Here is a 23553-nt window from a genome sequence, read left to right as displayed (position 1 = left end):
TGTGATCCTCCTACTTTTGATTCCCAATGTTGCTGGGGATGACAGGGTAGGCTACCACATCCAGCCATTGTGCATCGCCCTTAGCCAGGATAATAGGCGTGTGCCAGAGCATCCAGCTATGCGACTTGTGGAACTTGGAGATGGGTCTTGTGAATTTTTACGTTTTGGCCTGGGTTGGCCTTGAACTTTTCTCCTCAATCTCTTCTTCCAAATGATCTAGGATTATAGGCTTGAGCCACTGTGTCCAGCCTACTCATCCACTTTGAAAGAGGGCTGGTCCTGAAAGGCTCAGAGAAATGACTAATGGAATAAAAGGGAAACGGAGATCTCACATGGCAGTGTTCCAGGGCTTGTGGAACATAGACCCTTGGGCTTTGCAACCAGAGACACAGGGCTGTGGGAAATACACGATTCTGAGCAGCTGGCTGACAATCTCCAGGTTCAGTGATAACCACATCTGGTCTGGCCCCACTCCGTTCTGGACGTCACAAGTACGATGTGCTTCTGTGAACTCTCTTCTCACCTTTAAGTTTTTTGGCTGCTGCCGAAGTTCCATGACATGCTTCCTGTGCAGCTCCCTCTCTCGCCTCTTATTGTACTCCAGCTGGTTCTCCAGTTCAGTCTGGTGCTGCAAACGGATCAGATCCATGCGGAGCTTCTGTAGCGTGTGCAGCTGCCGGTACTCCAGCTCCCGGGTAGACTCGTCATGCCGGATCAGCATGGCGTGCTCCATCTCCTTCTGCGTCCTCTTCTTGTTGAGTTCCTGTATCAGGAACAAAAGAGGAAAGCAGAGATGAATGAGGGGGAACTGGGAGGAACATACTGCTCATGGATGGGTGGCTCTCTCTCCATCAAAGCATGACAGAGACTTGATTAACCATCCATCCCTGGAGCTTTAGGCCCACTGCTTACAAGCAGTCACAACTGTGTGGTCTGTAAAATGGGATGCGGATACCCCCCTCCTTGGCGTCTCCCCCCTCCCCCCCCCCCGCACAGATCTGCTGTGACCCTGTGTTAGGTGCTGTGCTGTGCTTGGGTCTAAAGAAAAATTTCTTCAATTTAACTGGTATCTCTCCCCCATGCTTGCCATTAAAGTCACGTGAATAAGCCATTCAGATGTAAGAAGCTTATATCCCACAACATATTTTATTGTCTGGGACAGGACCTTGGGGTCAGTTTTAGATAGTCCTCTAGGTGATTGCACCAGACAACCATCAAATGACATATTGCTACATTTCTATGGTAGATTCCCCGATTTTGGCTTGATCCAGCTCAAATAAACTACAGTGAACACCCAAGCAAAAGAATATTGATTAAAATAAAGAAATAATTTTTTTAATAAGCAGATTTAGAAGGCAAGACAGCAAAGTGGGAGGTGCTAAGATCTCATGTGCTACTGCAGGAATGTCTAAACAGGATTTGGATTTGTTTCAAGGGATAAAAGATAGTACCCCAGAGCTTCCCCCATCTCCTGACCCCTCCCCCCCAACCAATTTTATTCTCCTTTTCACCTGGTCCACCATCTTTCTTCCGTAAGAGATCAGCAACTGGCCCCTAGATGGCACCAAAGGGAAGTAAGCCCTTCTAGCCAACTTCTGCTCTCCAAGCCCAGAACCAAGAGAGCCAAGGAAGCTGGGCACCTGTAATCCTAGCTACTCAGAGGCTGAGATCTGAGGTTCGAGGTTTGAAGTCAGCCAGGCTCCACTCTTATCTCCAATTAATCACCAAAAAGTCAGAGATGGAGCTGTGGCTTTGAACCCAAAAGCTCAGGGATAGAACCCAGGCCCTGAGTTCAAGCCCCATGGCAGGCAAGAAAGAAAAGAAAAGAAAGAAAGAAAGAAAGAAAGAAAGAAAGAAAGAAAGAAAGAAAGAAAGAAAGAAAGAAAGAAAGAAAGAAAGAAAGAAAGGAAAGAAAAGAAAAGAAAGAAGAAAGAAAGAAAAGAAAGAAAGAAGAAAGAAAGAAAGCGAAAAAGAAAGTAAGTCAAGGAAAAGTGAATAAGGAAGGAACCTGCTCCTGGACCCTGGCAGCATTACACCTGACAGTGGAGCGGGCATTCCTCCACCTCCACTCTCCTAAGCTGACAGGTCCAAGCTGAGTCCAGGTTGCCTAGAGCCCTAAAACTCAAGAAACTCATTGGGGGAAAGAGGATACAAGACATAGTGAACCCCTTTAGGGAAGCAAGGGCTCTAATCATGTTTAATGGAATGATGCAGGATACAAATGAACATCTGAATCAGAATGGCCAGGTCAGAAGACATTCACAACGAACTCACCAGCTTCTTCTACATGGGGTACAGTTTGAGGACTCTCAGACAAAAACTCAGGGGTGGCTGTTACTATCAGTTTCTCCCCTACTCTTAACCTGGGCTTTGGGCACTTCCTTGTCTACAGATTTGCTACTTCAGTAATGAACATGTGGGGAAGGTAAATGAAAGGTAACAAGAACATACTTTGGAATATATTCATATTTTCCTGTATTTGGAAATGAATATCTAGAATACAGTATCTTCAATGTGGTTATTATGAGTTATCAGGGGAGAGAGAAATGTGACACTAAAATGGTTTTTCTGTTACAATCTGTAGGTTGTTTCCTTTATCTCCGGTTTGTATATCTGAGTTGCTGAGCTGTAAGATGATTAGGCTGCCTAAACTATTTTAAACCATGGGAAAAATATTATTAGGAGTCCAGTACTGTGCCTATCTCATAATCTCAGCCTCCTAAGTAGCTAGGATTACAGGTATAAACCACCAGCGCCCGGCTCAACTGCATTTTCTTGAGACCCGGATCTCTGTGTTACCCAGGCTGGTTTCAAATTTCTGGGCCCAAGAGATTCTCCTGCCTCAGTCTTTAGAGTAGCTGGAACTACAGGTGTTATACACCATACCTGGCTCTCATCTAAAGAAAATGTATTTCGCATATCTCATGCAATACTAGTGGCAGCTCTGTGAGGTGGAAATCTAGAAGAGATTTTTTACACGTGGGGAGAAGGCATTTGGGAATCAAGGGACTATGGTAAGGTCATATGACTTCCATAAAACAGGAACAAAGCTAAAACTTGGGTTAAGTTTTCAATGAAAAGATATTCTGATATTTTCCTGCTTAAACTTTTTTTTAGTGTGAGAAAAAAATGTTGAAGAATTCCTCTGCTCTAGCTACATGAGATGCAATGGCTGGGTTATCTGTACAGATGACATAATCTATATATACAAGAGCCATGTGTGCCTTTAGCTTGGACAGTCCTCAAACAGAGCTGGGCAGAAATGAAAGAAAATGGAGATCTAGCTCAGCAACACACTAAGGCCTGTCTGTTGTGCGGGATGATAGGCTGGGATGGGCTGTTCCCTTTCCCTCAGCCCCTACCCCACTGTGATATCTCTGCAGGTGAGTGTGAGCTTGGGGCTGAAGCTTATGAGCTTTTCACACAAAGTGGTCCGGAGACAGGCACTACCACACATCCTGTGAGTCTACTTCCTGGATAAGATGTGGCTTTGGTGTGCATTCCCTACCTTTTCTTCCTGTAGTTGTTCAATGTATTTTCAGTTCTAGTACAAAGGATATTGGCTTCATTGATTTATTGGGCAGCTGGGGTTTGAATTCAGGGCCTCATAGTTTCTAGGCAGATGCTCTACCACTTCAATCATGCCTCTAGTCCTTTTTGCTTTATTTCCTTATTTTTTTGTTGGTTGTGGGGCTTGAACTCAGGGCCTGAGCACTGTCCCTGAGGTCTTTTTTTTTTGGGGGGGGGTCCGGTCGTGGGGCCTGAACTCTGGGCCTGGGCGCTGTCCCTCAGCTCTTCAGCTCAAGGCTAGCACTCTACCACTTGAGCCACAGCGCCACTTCCGGCTTTTTTCTTTTTGCTTATGTGGTGCTGAGGAATCGAACCCAGGGCCTCGAGCATGCAAGGCAAGCGCTCTACCACTGAGCCATCTTCCCAGCCCTGTCCCTGAGGTCTTTTGCTCAAGGCTAGTGCTCTACCACTTTGAGCCACAGTGCAACTTCCAGTTTTTGAGTGGTTAATTGGAGATCAGAGTCTCACAGGACTTTTCTGCCTGGGATGACTTCCTACTGTGATCCTCAGATCTTAGCTTCCTGAGTGCTAGGATTACAGTCATGAGCCATCAGTGCCTACCTTTTTTTTTTTTTTTTAAGATACTTTTGCTTTAGTTTTACTCAAGACTGGCCTTATGCCAGACCAAAATCTTCCTATGTCCACTATAGACATAGCAGGGATTATGGATAGGCATCTTTATTGAAATTTTTTTTTAGAGGGAGGGGAGAGGGGTCTGAGTTTGTCCAATCTCTGCCTCCTCTGTAGCTGGTCAGGCATGAGCCACCACATGCAGCCTTGGTATCTTTACTTGCAGCTGAGCAAAAACTAGAATTCAGCTATTTTCCTTTTTATGGTCCTGGAATTCCCAGCACCATGAGACTCAATGAGGGTCTTGCTAGGTTTCCTAAACTGGCCTCCAGCACAGCTGGGATTACAGGCTCAGCTTCTAGGGGAGCTGCTGTCATCCTGTGATAGTTAATGCTGTCTAGGTTTTCTTCTTCATCTCAGTGACTGAGCTAAGGGTGGGACTATGTGTGTGTGGTAGTGAGAAAGGCTGATTCCCTGCCCCCTCCCACAGCTCCTTCCCAGTCTATGGTGACCCTTTACATGTTTTCATGAGCTAAAGGGACTGCTGTACAGAATTTAGGGGCAGATATGGGAAAAGAAGCATCTTGGTGGAAGTCAAAACCCTCTTAGAGGACAATTTGCAGTGCTGGGATTTGAACCCATGGCCCTGTAAATGCCAGGCAAGTGCTTGACTTCTGAGATACCCTAATAGCCCTGGTGATATTTAAAACTTTGGAAAATCAGGTAGTTTTCACACAACTCTTTGGCCTAGAAATTTCACTGCAGAGACATCCTGCACAAATACTTGTGTATGATTTTATTACTGATTTATTTCTATGGTGCTGGGGATGGAACCTCATGCATGCTAGGTAAGAGCTCACCCACAGCCTCTAAAAATACTTACATTCAGAGATGTTCTCTGTTGCAATGTTGGTGATACTGCAACATGTCAACAAAATGCCCAGCACAAAGTGCCTCATTAAACACGTGATTACACAAAACACTCTGAGGTTGTGAGATCAGTGTGTGTGTGGGGGTGTTGTTTGTCCTGCATAGTGAATGGAGTAAAGAAACAAGACCATGTGGTAGAGGTCTGCACTCTGTCAGGCTCAGCATCCACCTTCCCTTCTGTTTATCCTCTACTTTTGGCTCCATGTTACCCAATCAACTCTGTCTCCCAGGATTCTGAATCTTGTACAGAAATGCTGCAGAGATGAGTAGTGTTGGAGACACATTCACACACAGTGCCCTGGGGAGCGTGTGTCTGTTCTTGCCCTTGCCCTTGCCCCAGCAGGTGCTTTTCTGGGATGGCTCTCCATCTCTTCTGGCTCTGGTCTTCAGCTCTGTCACCTGCCCCATGGTCTTGTGGTAAATTATTTTCCATGTTTAAGTCAGCCAGAGTTTTGTTTCTAATGCTTGCAAATCCAGTAACCCCACTGATACAAAAGAAATCTCATTTTGAAAAAGTTATAAGCTGTACAGATGAGGCCGGGTGGAATGAAATGATCAGAAAAAGGAAATGAGGATGTTGTTCAAATAGTACAGAATTTCCCTTATGCAAGATAATCTTGAGATATAATGTATAACCTTATGACAGTAGTTAATAACACTTGCAGTTTGCTAAGAGGATGAATTTTAAATTAAATCTTCCTAACACATGCACATGTACTTACATGTAGCAACAATGTAGAGTTTAATTAGTTTGAATATAGGGAACATTTTACAATATATACCTACATGAAAGCATCAAAATTTCTACCTTAAATATGTATGATTTTTATACTATCAACAATATCTCAATAAAGCTATTGAAAAAATTAGTGTATTTTCTACTTTTCTATATTTGTCTCTTTTCAAAGTTCTTTTAAAAATTATTTTTTAATTTTATTTTTGTTGGTCGTGGGGCTTGAAATCTGGGCCCGGACACTGTCCCTCAGCTTTTCAGCTCAAGGCTAGTGCTCTACCACTTGAACCACAGCACCACTTCCAGTTTTCTGGTGGTTTACTGGAGATCAGAGTCTCACGGACTTTCCTGCCTGGGCTGGCTTTGAACCACAATCCACAGATCTCAGCCTCCTGAGTAGCTAGGATTACAGGCGTGAGCCACCAGCACCTGGCTAAAAAGTATTATTATGATTATTTTGTCAGTCATGGGGCTTGAACTCTGGGCCTGGGTGCTGTCCCTCAGCTCCTCATGGTCTTTCCTGCCCAGGCTGACTTTGAACCGTGATCATCAGATCTCAGCCTCCTGAAATGCTAGGATTACAGGTATGAGCCACCAGCGCCCAGCCTAAAAATTATTTTTGTAAATAGAAAAACTGTACATTTTCATGAAAGTTTCTCTTATTCTGCACTCAAGAAAAACACTCCTATAGAGTTCACTTAGCTAAGCTGGTTAAAACCTAGCATGTAAGGAGTTACACATGAAATTACCATCACTTTGGGGAACAACAATCATCTAGAATAGCTAGATTACAGGCATGAACCATCATAGTCTGGTTTGTTTTTCCTTTCTCCAAGATGAGATAACATATAAGTCTGGCCTAGAATTCTGTGGGTTGCCTAGAAATTTTAGATCTTCCTATCTGAATATGGTTCTCTGAGCTATGTATGTGGTTTACTCTTGTGATCCAAGCACTCAGGAAGCTGAGGCAAGAGAACTGAGAAGTTCCAGGTCAGCCTGCACTACCTAATGAGACCTCATGTCAGAAAAAAAAAATCAGTCTGTCCTTGAACTTATAATCTTCCTGGCTCAGCCTCCTGAGTAGAAGTAATTTTTGACTCCTTTTAAAATTCCTCCATGTATCTAGTCAGCGTTACTAAGGATTTTGCCTCAGAAATATTACTCCAAGACCAGGCATGATGGCTATGCCTGTTATGCTAGCTACACAGGGGGCAGAGATCAGGAGGACTGAGGTTCATGTCCAGCCTTGACAAGTTAGTGAGATGCCATCTGACAAGTTATCGAGATGCCAGATATGGTGGCTCACACCTGTGCTCCCAGCTCTGTAGGAGGCTGTAAGTGGCCCTGAGCAAAAATGAGAGACCCTATCAAAAGAATAGATAACCTAAAGCCAGGCACAAGTGGCTCATGCCTGTAATCCTAGCCTATAATCCTAGCTACTCAGGAGGCTCACAGTTTGAAGCTAGCTTGCACAAGAAAGTCTTGTAAGATTCAACCACAGGAAGTGAAGCTGTGGCTCAAGTGGTACAGTGTCAGTCCTTGAGCAAAAAAAGCTCAAGGACAGTTCCCAGGTCCTGAGATCAAGCCTCGGGACCGGCACTAAAAAAGAAAAATACTAAACAAAAAAATTAAAGCAAAAAGGGCTGGAGGAATGGTTCAAGCATTAGCGTAGCAGTCTAGCAGGCACATGGCATATGATGATACCTTTGTGTTGACAGGAAGAGCATTCCAGCAGGCCTCCTGCTTCTTACCCTTCCAGCATGGGCTCATACTGGTATACTAACTCTTCCAAGCACAGCCAGATCTCATCAGGTCTCCCCTGATTAAAAGCTTCAGATGGCTGTGGCTGCCTTTGAGCTATAACCTAAATGCCTTCCTTTAAACAAGGCCTTGAATGCTACTCCTGGAGGTACTTCTAGCTCCTTTCCAGATACCCAGAACTCTGGCGACCTTGGACTCATCCCTGAGTCCTCTAAATGTTGCCATGACTATATGCAAGTGATGGTTTATATGTCCATTACTAAACCCAGAACACTGGGTTATAACTAACTTGCTACACATTTCCCCTCCCAACTCAGGGCCTCTTAGAGGCAGAGAATAAAAGGCACCATGGCCTTGGCATCTACCTCTGTGAATGCCAGATAACTGGTTGAATGAACTTAATTTGAAATGATTTTGAACACCATACAAAATCCCAAGTCCTCAACCAGCAGACACAGGGTCAAGTCCTCTATTCTACCCCTTTTGATTCTTCACTATGTCATATGCAGTGGAGAGATAATAGATGTTCATTAAAATTCTTTGATGTCTTTAGAAAAAGCTGATGTTCTGTTCTGCAATTAAGTTTTCTCTTACCAATGGTAAATTAGGTATCTGATGTGTTTTGTGTACTACTGTGTGTCAGGCATTGTGCTAAAGACTAAGGATGAAGAAATACAGCATAGAGACAAGGTCATGACCCTCCCATAGCCCAATGTCTCCTGAGCCAGACAGTGACTTAGAACCGAACATACCTCCCGAATGTTCTGCTGCTCCACCTCATGCCGCTTGATCATAATTTTCCGCTTGAAGAAACGACAGTGTTTGTCATAGTACAGTCTCTGCTGGGTGAGAAGGTGGGCTTCCTCTTCAGCCTGTGTGTGCTGCAGGTTCTCTTTATGCTTGGAGATCCGTTCTTGCTTTTCTTTCTTGGGTGTGCTATGGTCCTCATTCATTTCCTTGGAAAAACCAACAAACCCAGGCAGTGATCAGAGGAGGTAGTGAAAGGAAGAAGATAACCTTTATAGAAAATGGGTTGGGCTTACTCTTCTGTGTTCTACCGACTAGCTTGGTCTACATTTGGTTAACTACTTGCACAGTTGAAATTTCCTAATGGATGACATCCATATTACTTAAGGTTTTACCACGTGACATCACACGATATTTCAGTTATCTCTGCCCTTCCAGGAAGTCCTTATGTGTAAATTCTCTCCTGTCATGTTCCATGAGGTCTTGAAGGAAGCCTTCAGGCCATCCAGGAAATGTTTCCAGCACGAGGAAGGTTGGGATCATAGGAAGAAGTCAGGTGACTCCTCTGCTCAGGCCTTGACCTCAGCTTCAACATTAGTCACCTAGCTTGCAAGTCTAGACTTATGGGACCATAAAAATGTATTCTGAAATCAAGAATCAGTGATTTCTGGACATGTGCCATTTTGTTTTGTCCATATCCCTGTGTTCTCTCAACAGCTGAGATAGGGAGACTTTGATCATTCTTAGAATTCTATGTCTAAATATTTATGCCAAATCAAGTTTTACTTTATGAGGAGTTACAGGAGTTTTGCACAGAAAGCTCTGAGATTTCTCAAATTGGCTTTCATCTTGCTTTTTCTCAGAGTCTCTTGAAAGAATTGGAAACAATCAGAATCTGGAAAGCCAAAAGGAGCCTGAGGACTAAGTGAGAACTCTTTGAAAAACAAAAAACCTTGGTGGTATTGGGATTTGAACTCAGGGCCTCATGCTTGCTAGGTCCACATCATCCTGCGAAGTCATCGCACCAGTTCGTTTTTCACTGGTTGCTTTTAGGATGGGATCTCACTTCCCATCTGGGTATGCTTCTTTGACTTGAGATGTCTACTTTTAGACTTCTCATTGTTTTTGGGATGACAGGCAGGAGCCACCACACCCAGCTTCCCTTCAGTAGAGTCTCAGGGACTTTCCTGCTTGGGCTGGCCAGGCAGCACAATCCTTCTAGGCTCAGCCTCCCATGTAGTGTGGCCTGACAGGCATGTGCCATTGTGTCCAGATATAAATTGAGAAGTCTCCAGAACTTTTCTTCCCTGGTACCAATCTCAGCCTCCCAAGTAGCTAGGATTAGAGGTGTGAGCCACCTATGCCTGGCCTGAGTGGGAACTCTAGAATGCTGTTCACTGGGAGAATCTTCTAAAGGTAGATTCTAAATACTTCCTAAATATTTCACGTAACCCTATTATCCTAGTGTTACAAAAGCTCAAATTGGATGTCACATTCATACAGTGTGTTGTATAGAAATAAGAAGGTAAGAAGAGCTAAGAAAAATGACATTTCTTATTGAAAAATCAACTTGATTTCTGTCATCCAACAGCATCCTCTGGCAATACTATAAGAATTTGCCTCAAGTCGATCACTAAGAAAAAACACGGAATTATTCCTCTCCACTCTCTACAGTCTCTTACAGCATCAGAGACTGCCCATTCAGCCAGTGTGAATCAACCACAATTGTATGTCTAGCTTAGCCATTACAGTGGCTTACCTGGGTAGGCAAGAGATCCCTGGGCCCACGACTGCCCCAACTCACTTGCTCTCACTCCCTAATTAATTGAAGAGGAATCCTGTAGTGTTAACTTACAAATCAAAATATGAGCTCCATATTTTATATACTAAGGCAGTGGCACTATTGAACCTTATTAAACCTTAATACACGTAGTAAGTCTACAATAAGAACTCCTGAGTCTTCTAAGAAGAAAAGTCCACAGAACTGCACCCAATTCTCCTGTAAGTGCTAGGAAAGGAGACCTGAAGGAATCTGAGCGTTCAGATGAAATGGTACTTCCTCAAGGAAACTCTTGAAGTTCTCCAATGGTCTTCAACCAGACATTCCAGTACCATATTTACATGCACTGCACACAGGGATACAGTCAGGAGCCAAACCAGTCATGGTCTCAGCTCTTACAATGCTTAGCAGCTGATAGTCAGTAGCTCAAACCATCATTCAAAAAATAAAAACACTGTTATGAAACCAGAGACACCTGTCCTGCTTGATACATTTAGGAGAGCTCTCTTGGGGGAGTCATATTGAGTCAAAGTCCTCGTAATCCATGCTTAGTCCTACAAGGAGGAGGAGGAGGAGTTAACTGGGTGGAACTGAGAAGGGCTTGAGGGCAGGGAGGGCATCCTGGTGGAAGTGGTTGTATGTGCAGGGGGGCGCTTGGTACATCTGAGAAACTGAAAGGTAACCACTGTGGCTGGAATAGCCAAGAGCAAGAACTAGGAGTAAGGGAAGCACTGGTGTGACGCGCCAGAGGAAGGGTAGGCTGATTGTAGGTCATGTCAGATTTCTGACATTTTGAGCTGTTCTAAGAGCAATTGGAAGCTACTGGATCTGAAAACAATGGAGTAAAAATAACTAGATTTATGGTTTGAAAAGATTACTCTGGGCCAGCCAAGATGGCACACGTCTATAATCAAAGCTACCCAGGGGGCTGAGATTTGGGAGGATTGTGGAGGTCAGCTCAAGCAAAAAGTTAGCAAGAGCTCATCTCAGCCAGGATCTAGTATGATAATACACTCCTGTGATCCCAGTTATGCAGGAGGTATATTGGTTCAAGAGCAGACCAGGCAAAAACTCCAGACCCAACCAAAAAAGCAACTAAAGCAAAAAAGGGCTGAAGGTAAGTGGCTCAAGTGGAAAAGAGCACTGTTAGTGAGCAAAAGGACCTGAGTTAAAGTCCTAGTATTCCAGAAAAAAAAATTTTTTTTCCCTGACTCTCTGGCTGAAGTGTAGAGAATAAGCTAGAAGTAGGAAGCGTGTGTGAGTCTTTAAAAGTGGCTCCTGGAATAATAGCAGCAGACATTCCATGGGAACTTGTTAGAGATGCGTGACCTCTGCGTGGGTTAGAGGGCTGGCTTGGCAGTTTGCTTTCATAAACATTTCTGGTGATTTAATGGGAAGCTGAGAAGTGCTGGATTGGAATTTTCATCCTGAAGTAAGGTGAGGCATTTCTCAGTCTCCACCATTCTAGTGACAACCTAGAGCCACAACCCACCACGCTGGTACCCTTACCTCTTTTATTTTTTCCTTGCAAATCTTATACTGCTTCTTCTGACTTTCTAAGAAAGTTGTCAAGTCTTTCTTCTGCTGGGCCAAGATCTGTTGCTGGAACTTCTTCTCATCTGCTGCAGCTACCTTTGCCTGGAGAGACAACAGACATGACAGAGTGAATCTGGTTCCACCCCATGCTTGAGTGAAGGGCCACAGTCCCCAAGTGCTGAGCCATGCCAGCTTTTCAACAAATAACAGTAATATGAAAGACATCTCTTGTCTGGCTCTTGTATGTCTTAAAAGAAATGTCATTCTGCCGGGTGCCGGTGGCTCATTCCTGTCTGTAATCCTAGCTACTCAGGAGGCTGAGATCTGAGGATCACAGTTCAAAGCCAGCCCAGGCAGGAAAAGTCTGTGAGACTCTTACCTTCAATAAAACACTAGAAAACCAGAAGTGGTGCTGTGGCTCAAGTGGTAGGGTACTAGCCTTGAGCTGAAGAGCGCAGGGACAGCGCCCAGGCCCAGAGTTCAAGTCCCACGACCAACAAAAAAAAAAAAAAAAAAGAAAGAAAAATGCCATTCTGGGACTAGGAAGGTGACTTCGTGGTAGAGTTCTTGCCTTAGCATGTATGAGTCCCTGGGTTTGATTCCTTATCACCATATAAGCAGAAAAAGCCAAAAGTAGCACTGTGGCTCAAGTGGTAGAGCACTACCCCCTCCCAAAAAAGGAATGTCATTCCCAATTATGGAAAAAAATTAGGAAGGTGGACTACAAACTTATATTATTAAGCACAACAAACAAAACATATATATATTTTTTGGGGGGGGGGTCCGGTTGTGGGGCCAGAACTCTGGGCTTGGGCGCTGTCCCTCAGCTCTTCAGCTCAAGGCTAGTGCTCTACCACTTGAGCCACAGTGCCACTTCCGGCTTTTTTCTTTTTGCTTATGTGGTGCTGAGGAATCGAACCCAGGGCCTCATGCATGCAAGGCAAGCGCTCTACCACTGAGCCACCTTCCCAGCCCATAAAACATATTTTATTGAGCTGATGTTTCCTCCCAGGTGGAGAAAGACAGCTTAGTTCCCAAGACACCCTGGTGCCATGGCTCTACTCATTCCACACCCAGGGAACAGCATGCACTCCTGCTTTTCCACACTTGGTCAGTGTCATGGGATGACAGGGAAGGTGACTTTATAAGAACTTGTGACTGGGTAAGTCTGTTGAGTTGTGATTAGTGTGACTAAATTGTCTTTAACATTGGACACGTACCAGTTGTGACAATGATATTTCAAGTTATTCTTTTTTTTTTCTCCTGATACTAGGGTTTGAACTCAGGGCCTCACATTTGTTCAGCTGGTACTATACCACTTGAACCCTGTCTCCATCCATACTTTTTGCTGGTTTGGAAATGGGAGGTTCATCATAGACTTTTCTGTCTATGTTGGCTCGGAACCTTGATTCTTTGTATCTCACCTCCTGAGTAGCTGGGACTACAGGTGTGAGCTGGCACCTGGCTTGTCTTAGTTTGTTTTAAAAATTAAATTTCCAGGGCTCAGACTGTAGTCAAGAAATGGAGTGCATGTTTAATATGTATGAGGCCCTGACTCTTAGCACCAACTAAGGTAATAAACTAAAAACTAAGTTAGTTTAGAATGTGGAGAAGGAAGAGAGCTACTTCCTAGACATCACAAATCATGGTTGGATTAATCCTTTGGTATATTGGGAAGGTGACCAATCTTAGTGTATCAGCCACAGGCAGGGACCATCTCACTAAAAGGACAAACTATGGGCATGGTAGGAAGAAGACTAGACCTTTTTGTTTCTCAGAAGACAGGAGCATCCTGTTTCCTTCACTGGTACCCAGAACACCATGAAGGGAGTGATGTTCAGAATATATTTTAAAATGTTTTACCTTTTATAGCCACTCAGCAATAACACCTGTCTCTCACCCGTAGGAAGTCCACTCCTGTCCCAAGCAGGAACTACCACTGACCGTGGCCAGGCTGGCTTGGCTGTGGCTACTGACGCAGTGCACTTGCGCATACTGACCTCCTTTTCTATGATAGCCACTTGCTTCTTGGCCAGCTTCTCCAGCTCGATGGACGAGTTGTTGGCATGCGTCTCCACCTCCTTCTGGAGTTTGAGGCGGTGCTCGTCCATCTCAGCCTTCAGCTTGTTCTCCAGGGCGATCAGCTGCTTCTGGTGCTGGCGCCGCATCCGCTTATAACCTGACATCTGTTCCCGTAACTCGTTCTCCTGCTCATGCTCATGGATCTGCCGTGTAACCTGCCATGGGTTGGGGACAGCACTCAGGTCATTGGGTCACCAGAGACCAACTTTTGGATGAAGCCACACCCCAGAATTTATCATTGTCATTAGGCATTTCCTGTCTACCCACTGCTTCTTTGTAGGGACACCAGGCTGAGCTCTTTCTGTACTTACTCTCTCCTCAAAGCCACCCCATTCTCTCTTTCATTTGACACTCTCACAGGTAGGTGTTACTGCTCCATTGAAAATAAACTTGAAACAAAAGAGGAGGTAACAATGCTCAATGGGAAATGTACTCATTACCTTACTCATGTAACTGTAACCCCTCTGTACAGTATCTTTACAATAAATATATATATATTAAAAGAAAAAAAGAAAGTAAACTTGAGACACGAGGGAGGTAGTTTATTTATTTAGCCAAAGCACGCATGCACTCATGTACACTCAGACACATACAGACACACGATCCAGGTTACATGACTGATAAGGGGGAGCCTTGGAATCCAGGATATTTCCACCACAACAGAGTTGTGTGCACCCCTGATGACAATGGCGTTACCTGTATACCACATGCCACTAGCATCCCCTGGACTCTGCCTACCAAGAAGCCTCTTGGTTCCCATTTCCTTCATGGTGCTCAGTCCATACCCAGGAAGTGATGTGCCCAATATATTGCAATGGACCTCGATGACAATTTGACCTTCAAATGACAGTTTGATCTAAATAGCCCTGCTCCCAACAATAACATTCCTCCCTCACCTGTAGCCAGCTCCTCTGGAAGCTGTCACTATCATGACCATCAAGTGTCTTCTGGTGTCTGCTGTGATATTGGCAAAATCTCTCCAGATCAGACACCTTTTTTTATATATAAAAAGATTATGCCTGTAATAGTCATAGGGACCTTGAAGATCCTTTTAAAATAGTTTGAGTATGATTTATTCCCTATTCTTACGATAGGAGAGAAGGAGAAAGAGACAGACAGACAAGTAGATACATACAGATACCTTTTGAAATGTTATATTCTGGCAGTACTGGAGTTTATACTTTGAGCTTCACATTTTCCAGGTAGACACTCTACTACTTTAGTCACAACCCTCACCTTTTTTTTTTTTATATCAGTCTAATTTTCAGATAGTGTCTCACAGTTTTTACCTAGGGCTGGCCTCAGATCACAATCCTCCTACCTATGTCTCATGCATAGCTAGGATTGTAGACATAAATCACCCCCTATGGCTTTTTTGCTGAGATGGGACTCTTATTTAACATTTTTCCTAGGCTATCCTTGAACCTAAGTCTTCCCAATCTCTGCCTCCTGAGTAGCTGGGATTACAGGTGTGAGCCACCATACCCAGAGAGAGACCCTCTCTGAAAACATCTCTCTCTCCCTCCCTTTTCCCACAAAAAGAAACGTTAACAAAATTATTTTAATTTTCTTCCCCGAAGGGATAAGGCATTTCTATCATTTTTGGATGGCTACTTTTCCTGAATTCACTCTCAAGTAAATGTCCAACCAGCTGAAGAGTGCAAAGGAAATCTTGAAATCCTGGTGCCTTTTGTCTCTTCCTTTGAACCTCTCATGATTTTCTACTCCTTCCATTTATCACCCCTCTTTACCTTCTGGATCTATTCACCTCTCCTTTCCTTTTCAATCTTCCTATCTGGTTTAGAAAAATACACTTAATTCCAGGACTATAATTTTAGCTTTGTTCTTCTCTCTGTGATTTGTGCACCCGCACTGGTTCACGGGGCACTTTTCCCTAACCTCACTCCTAAACAAGTTTTACTGGAAATTTTCATGCTGCTACTTTCAGTTTATGGGTCAAGGTATGTTTAATACAAAGAACAGGTTGTTTCTCTGCTCTCTTTGGAAGGTGTCTCTGAACACTAGACAGAGTCCTGTCTGCCAAGCGAGGGCAGCTCTGTAACGAGGTAGCATAATAGCAGTATGCCATTAAACATTAGCCGAACTTTGAAATTCTTCCAGCTGAAATAAACCGTAGATTTCATATCCATCTCTCTTTTCTGAAGGATAACACTCTTGAAAGTATGAAGAAGAACAGAAGATACTTTAAGAGTGTAAAAGAATAGCATCACTAAAGAACATCTAATACTTAAGAAAATGAACAATCATGGGCTGGGAAGTTGGCTCAGTGGTAGAGTGCTTGCCTCGCATGCATGAGGCCCTAGGTTCGATTCCTCAGCACCACATAAGCAGAAAAAAGCCGGAAGTGGCGCTGTGGTTCAAGTGGTAAAGTGCTAGCCTTGAGCTGAAGAGCTGAGGGACAGCACCCAGGCCCAGAGTTCAGCCCCCATGACTGGATCCCCCCCCCAAAAGAAAAGAAAATGAACAATCGATTTCATCACCTCATTCATTCATTCCTTTTTTGGGTGTTGGCAACTGAACCTAGGGCCTCCTATATGCTAACCATGTGCGTTACCTCTAACCTACATGTCTAGCCTTGCTGGTTTTTTTGTTTTTGTTTTTGCCAGTCATGGGGCTTGAACTCTGGGCTTGGGCTCTGTCCCTCAGCTCTTCAGCTCAAGGTGAGCACTCTACCATTTGAGTCACAGCACCACTTCTGGTTTTCTGGTGGTTTATTGGAGATAAAAGTCTCACGGATTTTCCTGCCCAGGCTGGCTTTGAACCTCAATCCTCAGATTTCAGCCAACTGAGTAGCTAGGATTACAGGTGTGAGCCACCAGCACCCGGTGCCTTCCTATTGTTATTAATACCGCTTTTTACTTTTTTTTTTTTTTTGAGACAGGGTCTATTCTCTTGATCGCTGAAATTATAGCCATGTACCACTACTCTAATTCTATATTAACTTATTATTATTTTGTGCTGCTAGGGATGGAACTCAGGGCCTTGAACAAGCTAGATAAGTGCTCTACCACTTGAGTTATCTATCTATCTATCTATCTATCTATCTATCTATCTATCTATCTATCTATCTATCTATCTATCTATCTATCTATCTATCTATCTATGCATGCAGGTCCTGGGGCTTAAACCCCAGACCTGTGTACTGTTCCTTAGCTTTTGTGCTCAAGGCTAGTGCTCTACCACTTGAGTCATAGCTCCATTTCTGGCTCTTTTTTTTTGTAGTTTAGTAGAGATGAGAGTCTCACAGACTTTCCTGCCCAGGGCAGGTTTGAACCATGATCCTCAGAATCTCAGCCTTCTGAGTAGCTGGCACAGAACTTATTATTATTTTTAATGGATTTATTTGTAGTTAAAAGAGAAGCAGAGAAGTATTTTGAAATATGTACATTTAAACTTTACTATTCTTATGTCTTCCTGAAGTACAGAGTTAGGGGAGGAACAATTCCAGTCAATGGAAAGAATATCAATTAGTCTTTTGAAATTTACCATCCTTTTCTGACAAATGAAGCAGTATTTTAAGCAGATACTTCCATTTTTCTTATTAAACCATTTCTCTTTAATCAGGTTTCTGAAACTGGGAGGTAAGGTATGTGCCAACACTATCATGCCACATTTAAACTTTGTCATAGGCATTGGCCTATGATCAACAAACAATTCTCAGGATGGCCATTTTCCTGGGTAGGAGGCCCATATGCAGGGCAGAAAGGAGGCAGGAGTCACTTTTTGTCTTCACTAGCAGATAGGTCCTAGTAAAGAGGACAAGTTCTACTTCGCCAGACCTTATCTGGTATAAGTGCAATACACAGATACATTTGAATGGGCCATTAGTTTGCCTCTCTGTGATGTGGAAACACCTAGTATCACCTTCCTAATGTCATAACCAACTTCCTAAGTTTCCAATTGTCTTCCTATGTGTCAAAACACTAAGTTTTATATTTTCACATCCCAGGTAGACAGATATATGTAAATGGAAGAACAACTAGATGTTTCATTTGTTAAATTTAACATGTTATGTAGTTAAAATTCATTAATTACAATGTGCATGCTCATATGTTTTAAGGTTATAATGTGTGTCTGAAGAACACACTATTGATCAATACATTTTAAAAGCCAATACTTTTGTTTTTAATCATACTTTTTGGTTTCTAAAGTGGTTTCACTCATAATTTACCTCTTTAGGGTAAATTTAGGGTTTAGTACCTTGCCTAGCAAGCAAAAGGCCCAGGTTTCCAATCCAGTACTGCCCCAAATGGAATAAACATAACAACCACAATAAACAGCAATATAGAAACCAAAAAGAAACCCTTTAATTTTTTTTTTTTTCTGTCAGTCATGAGGCTTGAACTCTGGGCCTGGGAGCTGACCCTCAGCTTTTCAGCTCAAGGCAAGTGCTCTACCATTTGAACCACAATGCCACTTCCAGTCATCTGGTGGTTCATTGGAGATAAGAGTCTCACTTTCCTGCCTAGGCTGGCTTTGAACCATGATCCTCAGACCTCAGCCTCCTCCTGAGGAGCTAGTATGACAGGTGTGAGCCACCGGTGCCTGGCTCAGCCTTTTAATTTCTATAAGCCCAATGTTTTGAATTGCCTCAAAGAATCCCAGCACCAAGGTAGAAAAAGAGTGGTAATTTTCTATTATGGAGCAATGGAGGGAACTAACCCTCTCCAAAATCAAAGATGGAGGGGTGGGGGAGTCTGAATGACAAGTTGAGTCAGGCTGAAAGCAGGCAGTCACTGCAGAGATATAACAGCTGTAGTTTTTATAGAGACATGGAACCTGCTCCCGTGAGCTGCTTCAAGATTAGCCTCTTACCTCTTATTGTACACCAACCTGGGGCACATGAGAACCTCTCCAACTATTTTGGGTATTTTTTCCATAACAAAGAAGAACTAGGCATGTCATCCACAGGGCTGGAGGAATACCAGAGAATACCATCAAAGGAATCAGACAATACATGGTAGCTTTTTTCCTTCTCCTGCCAGGCCCTGAGAATATACTGTGTCCCCCCAGTCCTATTTAGTGTTTTTGGTGATAGGGTTATAGTTAAAAGTGGATCCAAGAGCAAAAAAATGTGTATCTATATTATGGATTATTGGAGTAAAGACAGAACTAGAAGTTCAGCTCAGTGTGCTTAGCTCAGCATGCACAAGGCCCTAGGTTCCATCCCTAGTGCCAATAAGTAAGTAAAGAAATAAAGTTCGAGGGCTGGGAAGGTGGCTCAGTAGTAGTGTTTGCCTTGCATGCATGAGACCCTGGGTTCGATTCCTCAGCAACATATAAGCAGGAAGTGGTGCTGTGACTCCAGTGGTAGAGCACTAACCTTGAGCTGAAGAGCTGAGGGATAGTGTCTAGGCCCAGAGTTCAGGCCCCACAACCGACAAGGAAAATAAAAAAAAAAGAAACAAAGAAATGAAGTTCAAATATACAATTTACCCTTTCCTTTTTACAGTGCTGGGGATTTCAGAGCTTCATGCATACTAAGCAGTGCTCTACCATCAAGCCATACCCCCCCATGTATAGTTACTATAGTTTTGGAGTTTGAATTATTACCCATTTCGTCTATCTAGAATATGTAAAAAATAAGTGATATATAAGCTATAAAAAGGAAGATTTAGGGCTGGGAAGGTGGCACAGTGGTAGAGTGCTTGCCTTGCATGCATGAGGCCCTGGATTCAATTCCTCAGCACCACATAAGCAGAAAAAGCCAGAAGTGGTGCTGTGGCTCAAGTGGTAAGTGCTAGCCTTGAGCTGAAGAGCTGAGGGATAGTGCCCTGGCCTAGAGTTCAGGCCCCTTGACTGGCAAAAAAAAAAGGAAGATTTAAACGTTCTAAAGGATAGTTTATTTAACCTTTCAACACCACCCTATTTATTCCAACAAAATTTGGCCCTCAATTTTATCCAAGGTGTAGACTATGAATACCACGTCTAAAGCCCTGCACTAAGAGGCTAATAAGCAACTTATTCAATGTAAAAGAAGGGTTTGGTGGCTGATAATGTTATCCTCGTAAGAGGTCAGAGCCAATCAACAAGATTATTTGTAAAAATCAAAATGGTGTATATGAGAAAAGTAGTTACCCTATCACTTAAAACAAAAAAATCCATAGCTAGTTCTTAAAAAGAATACAGTGAGGGCTGGGATGTAGCTCAGTGGCAAAGCGCTTACCTAGCAAGCGCAACGTCCTGGGTTTGATCCCCAGTACCAAAAAAAGAAAAGACAAAAAAAATACAGTTAAAAAAAAAAAAAGAATACAGTGAGTCACAATTGGGTCTTAGGAATCTGACATCTCACCCTTAAGAACCCCTAACGTAAGTCTTTAAGTTCTCACTGCAAGTAATGATGGACCCCAGAAAATTCTGCCTCGTACACATGTCTACATCCACGTTCTCACATGTCAATGTTTGGCGGAGATTTCACAGTTCATTTATTCAGCATGTGTTTATTGAGACTGGCTGCATAGGCTGGGCATGCTGATTGACAGAGCATGTAAAAAATGGCCTCTGCAATGATCTCAGTGAGTGGCAAGGCCAAGAACAAGGAAGGAGACATTCAGGGTTTGGATGGGCATCTCCTAGTACCCTATATTTGGACACAGGAATACTTACTGCTGAGACACAAACACTTCTATTCTCAAGTAGTAAACTGTATTCAACTGTACAATGAGTTGAATAATTGGGTTGCATTTTCAAAAACTCCAAATGTAGTTTTAATTTGCAATCTTGTTCCTGAATCTTATAAAGCCAAATAAGAGAGTCTGTATTTTATGGATAGACAACTAATATTCTCCCCTCCATTTTTTTTCCTGGGGACTATAAGCTGGGACTTTCCCCCTTATACCCCTCTCCCTGATGTGTGTTCTGTCCTCAGTTCACCTGGACAAGGAAGATACTGCATTCTATTCAGAATTCCTGTATAATAAGGCCAATGGCTGAAAGAAAATTGGCTTAGGTGGTTTGTGTGTGTGTGTGTGTGTGTGTGTGTGTGTGTACGTGTGTGTGTGCTGGGACTTGTAGTCAATGCATGGGTGCTGCCCCATTATATTTTTGCTCAAGGCTGGCTCTCTACCACTTAGCCATAGCTCTACTTCTGGCTTTTTGGTGGTTAATTGGAAATAAGTCTCATGGATTTTCCTTTGAACTGTGACCTTCAGATCAAGTAGCTAGGATTACAGATGTGAGCCACCAGTGTCTGGCTCTTGGTGCTCTTTATATTAACACCTATCAAGGAAATAGGGATATTACAAAATTTGAAGAAAAAATGACATCAGATGTACAGACAGCTGAAAACACTTTGTGCATAGGTCAGTAATATAATTAAAATATCATGCTGCCTATTTACTCAAGGAAGACTCATCTAAAAGGGCCAAGGAATCTTGAAGAATTATCTAAACCGTTCTCCTCCAGACAACAACTCAACTCAATAGGAACTTTTTTTTTTTTGAACAGATGGAAGAGGAAGTCTAAAATTAAAAGAATCACTTTCATTTTCCTAGTGCTTCAAAACAAGGTTAATATCTCTGCTCTTAGGAGACTACAAAGGAAATTATAATTCTAAAGTTTACTTTTTTCTCCTTTGTTACAAATGCAGTTGTGTGGCAGAGCCTACAAACACAGAAATCTCCGTTTTCAGGTGCCCAAACAACCTCCAGCAGTTGAGTACCCCAAGTTCATGGGTTCTACACACCTGTCACAAACTGATTCGCAGGCAAAAAGGAGGAAGTCATACAGAGGAAAGAAACAACCAGGTATTGCCCCTTTCAGATTTGTGTGGAAAGGTAGGTTCACCAGACAATTTTAGCTATAATGTTTTTGTTAGTTTGCAAGTTGACTTAAGATATATTCTCATCAATTATTGGCTCATCACTGAAAAATGAATTTCTAAATTCCTCCTCATTTTGCTGTTCATGTTTGGCTCTCTCAGTGACTTGTTAGCATTCTACTGAAAGATGACAAAGAATAAAACCAAAATCAATCAATATTTTATAGCTACCAACTAGGGGAAGTGAGGGCTGGGAAGGTGGCTCAGTGGTAAAGCGGTTGCCTTGCATGCCTGAGGCCCTGGGTTCGATTCCTCAGCACCACATAAGCAAAAAGAAAAAAAGCCGGAAGTGGCGCTGTGGCTCAGGTGGTAGAGTGCTAGCCTTGAGCTGAAGAGCTGAGGGATAGTGCCCAGGCCCAGAGTTCAGGCCCCATGACCGGACCTCCCCCCCCCCCAAAAAAAAAAAAGAAACACAGAGCCAACTAGGGGAAGTGAGGTTTCCAACCGTGACTTGGTTACTCATTACACTGGACCTTCATTTTTTCCTCTGATCTTACTTTGATGGTATTTTAATCCATTTGAGCTGGGACCCACCAATACCACCAACAAAAAACAAAGAAATCCCCGAACCAACAACAACAAAAAACCAAAACCAAAACAGAAGCATCATCCTCAACAACAAAGCACCCACAAAAAATAAAACAGCCAATAGAATTCATTATACACTTTGGAAAATAGAATACTTTCGGATATTCAGTGTCCTGACTCCTAATGGGACTCACCTTTGCAATGATCTGATGCAGAGAACTGTAGTACTTTATAGCATACGTGAAAACAGCCATACTAGCAGTTGGATTATCCAAAGTGAGAGGTGAGCTGTATCACGCCACTCTTTGTGCCTTCCATTGATTTATTATTCTCCCTCCAAACCACTAGATACAAAACCCCTAAACTCTGATCAGTTCCAATGGATCCCATCACAACTCTTGAAGCATTTACTCAGAGAGGGTGCACTGCAAAACCAACTTGTTTTTATGCTTAAAGCAACCGCCCATCAACTACTCTGTTTTCAACTTCATACAGGAGTAGTCCTTTAGTCAATCTCAAGTCCATCAGAGAGATGGCCACTGACAGTTCCCTGGGCAGGCACTGTGAAGCCTGTAGGAGTCAGCAGGGCTCCTAAGGACTTCACCCACAGCCCGCCCTGGCCTAGCAGGGAAGCAGCTTTCTCATCTGCAGAGAGGAAGACTGTGATGGCTGAAACACACACAGAGCAGCCCTGGGTGAGTTCACAGAGACCAGTGGGAGATTTTTCTGGCCTGGCTGTAGTAGAGTCTTACAGGGAGGGAGGAAAGTCATGAATATGTGATGTGGGAATGAGGGTGTGGCCAGGAGAGGAGAAGAGAACCTGTCCCAGAGGGGGGACTGCACTTGGTACCATGTCTGCTTCCTTGCCTAACCTGCCTGTGGTGTGGTGATGCTCAGGGCCCTTCGCCATTTCTCCCTCCTCTCTAACACGAGCAGACTGGGGACAGGGACAAGCCTCTCAGGAGTGTGCTCAGTACTCAAGCTCTCACAAATACCATGTTTCTTTTGTCAGCAATCATGGCAGGGAGATACTTATTATTTAAATAATGCCACCCTGCTTTATTTAGACTCAGAAGCACACTTTAGGTACTTAAAACAATCATTAGCAAATACTGAGTGGACATTTTAAGACTCCATTACACAGTGTAACATTCCTTTAAAATGAAAAAAATTGCCCATCAATGAGATTACCAGAAACTTCTCCATCAAGGAACTTACATCTAAATTAAATTGCTTGCTTTTTTACAACAGCAGGCATAAGCAATAGGTAGGTGCCTTGACTTCCATTTTTCTTTATATTTGGGGTTTTAAAAGATTATAATTCATTCTAAATTTCAAATGTAATTGGAGCCTTTCAGAGACTTGGGGAATCAAAGTAGAAATCAGGTTTGAAAAAAAATAGGACAAGAAAAAAAAAACCCACGATCATTTCTGGGTCGGCCTTGGATGACGTCATCACAGGTTCTAAATGTAATA

At 43.1% G+C, this 23553-nt stretch overlaps 1 protein-coding gene across 3 annotated transcripts in view; it reads right to left on the bottom strand.

The window, feature by feature from the left end:
• Taok3 (TAO kinase 3) overlaps positions 1-23553 on the bottom strand; it is a 131356-nt gene that overhangs the window by 11729 nt on the left and 96074 nt on the right. For all 3 annotated transcript variants that reach the window (XM_013014430.1, XM_013014431.1, XM_013014432.1), the window contains 4 exons: positions 13628-13864; positions 11601-11729; positions 8317-8520; positions 524-763 (listed from right to left, as the gene is read on the bottom strand). In XM_013014430.1, the coding sequence (XP_012869884.1) occupies positions 524-763; positions 8317-8520; positions 11601-11729; positions 13628-13864 (810 nt within the window). The remainder of the gene's footprint in view (positions 1-523; positions 764-8316; positions 8521-11600; positions 11730-13627; positions 13865-23553) is intronic.

Source organism: Dipodomys ordii, unplaced genomic scaffold (genome assembly GCF_000151885.1).
Source record: "Dipodomys ordii isolate 6190 unplaced genomic scaffold, Dord_2.0 Scaffold23, whole genome shotgun sequence".
Taxonomy (NCBI): Eukaryota; Metazoa; Chordata; class Mammalia; order Rodentia; family Heteromyidae; genus Dipodomys; species Dipodomys ordii.
This window is presented reverse-complemented; position numbering and strand designations above follow the sequence as displayed.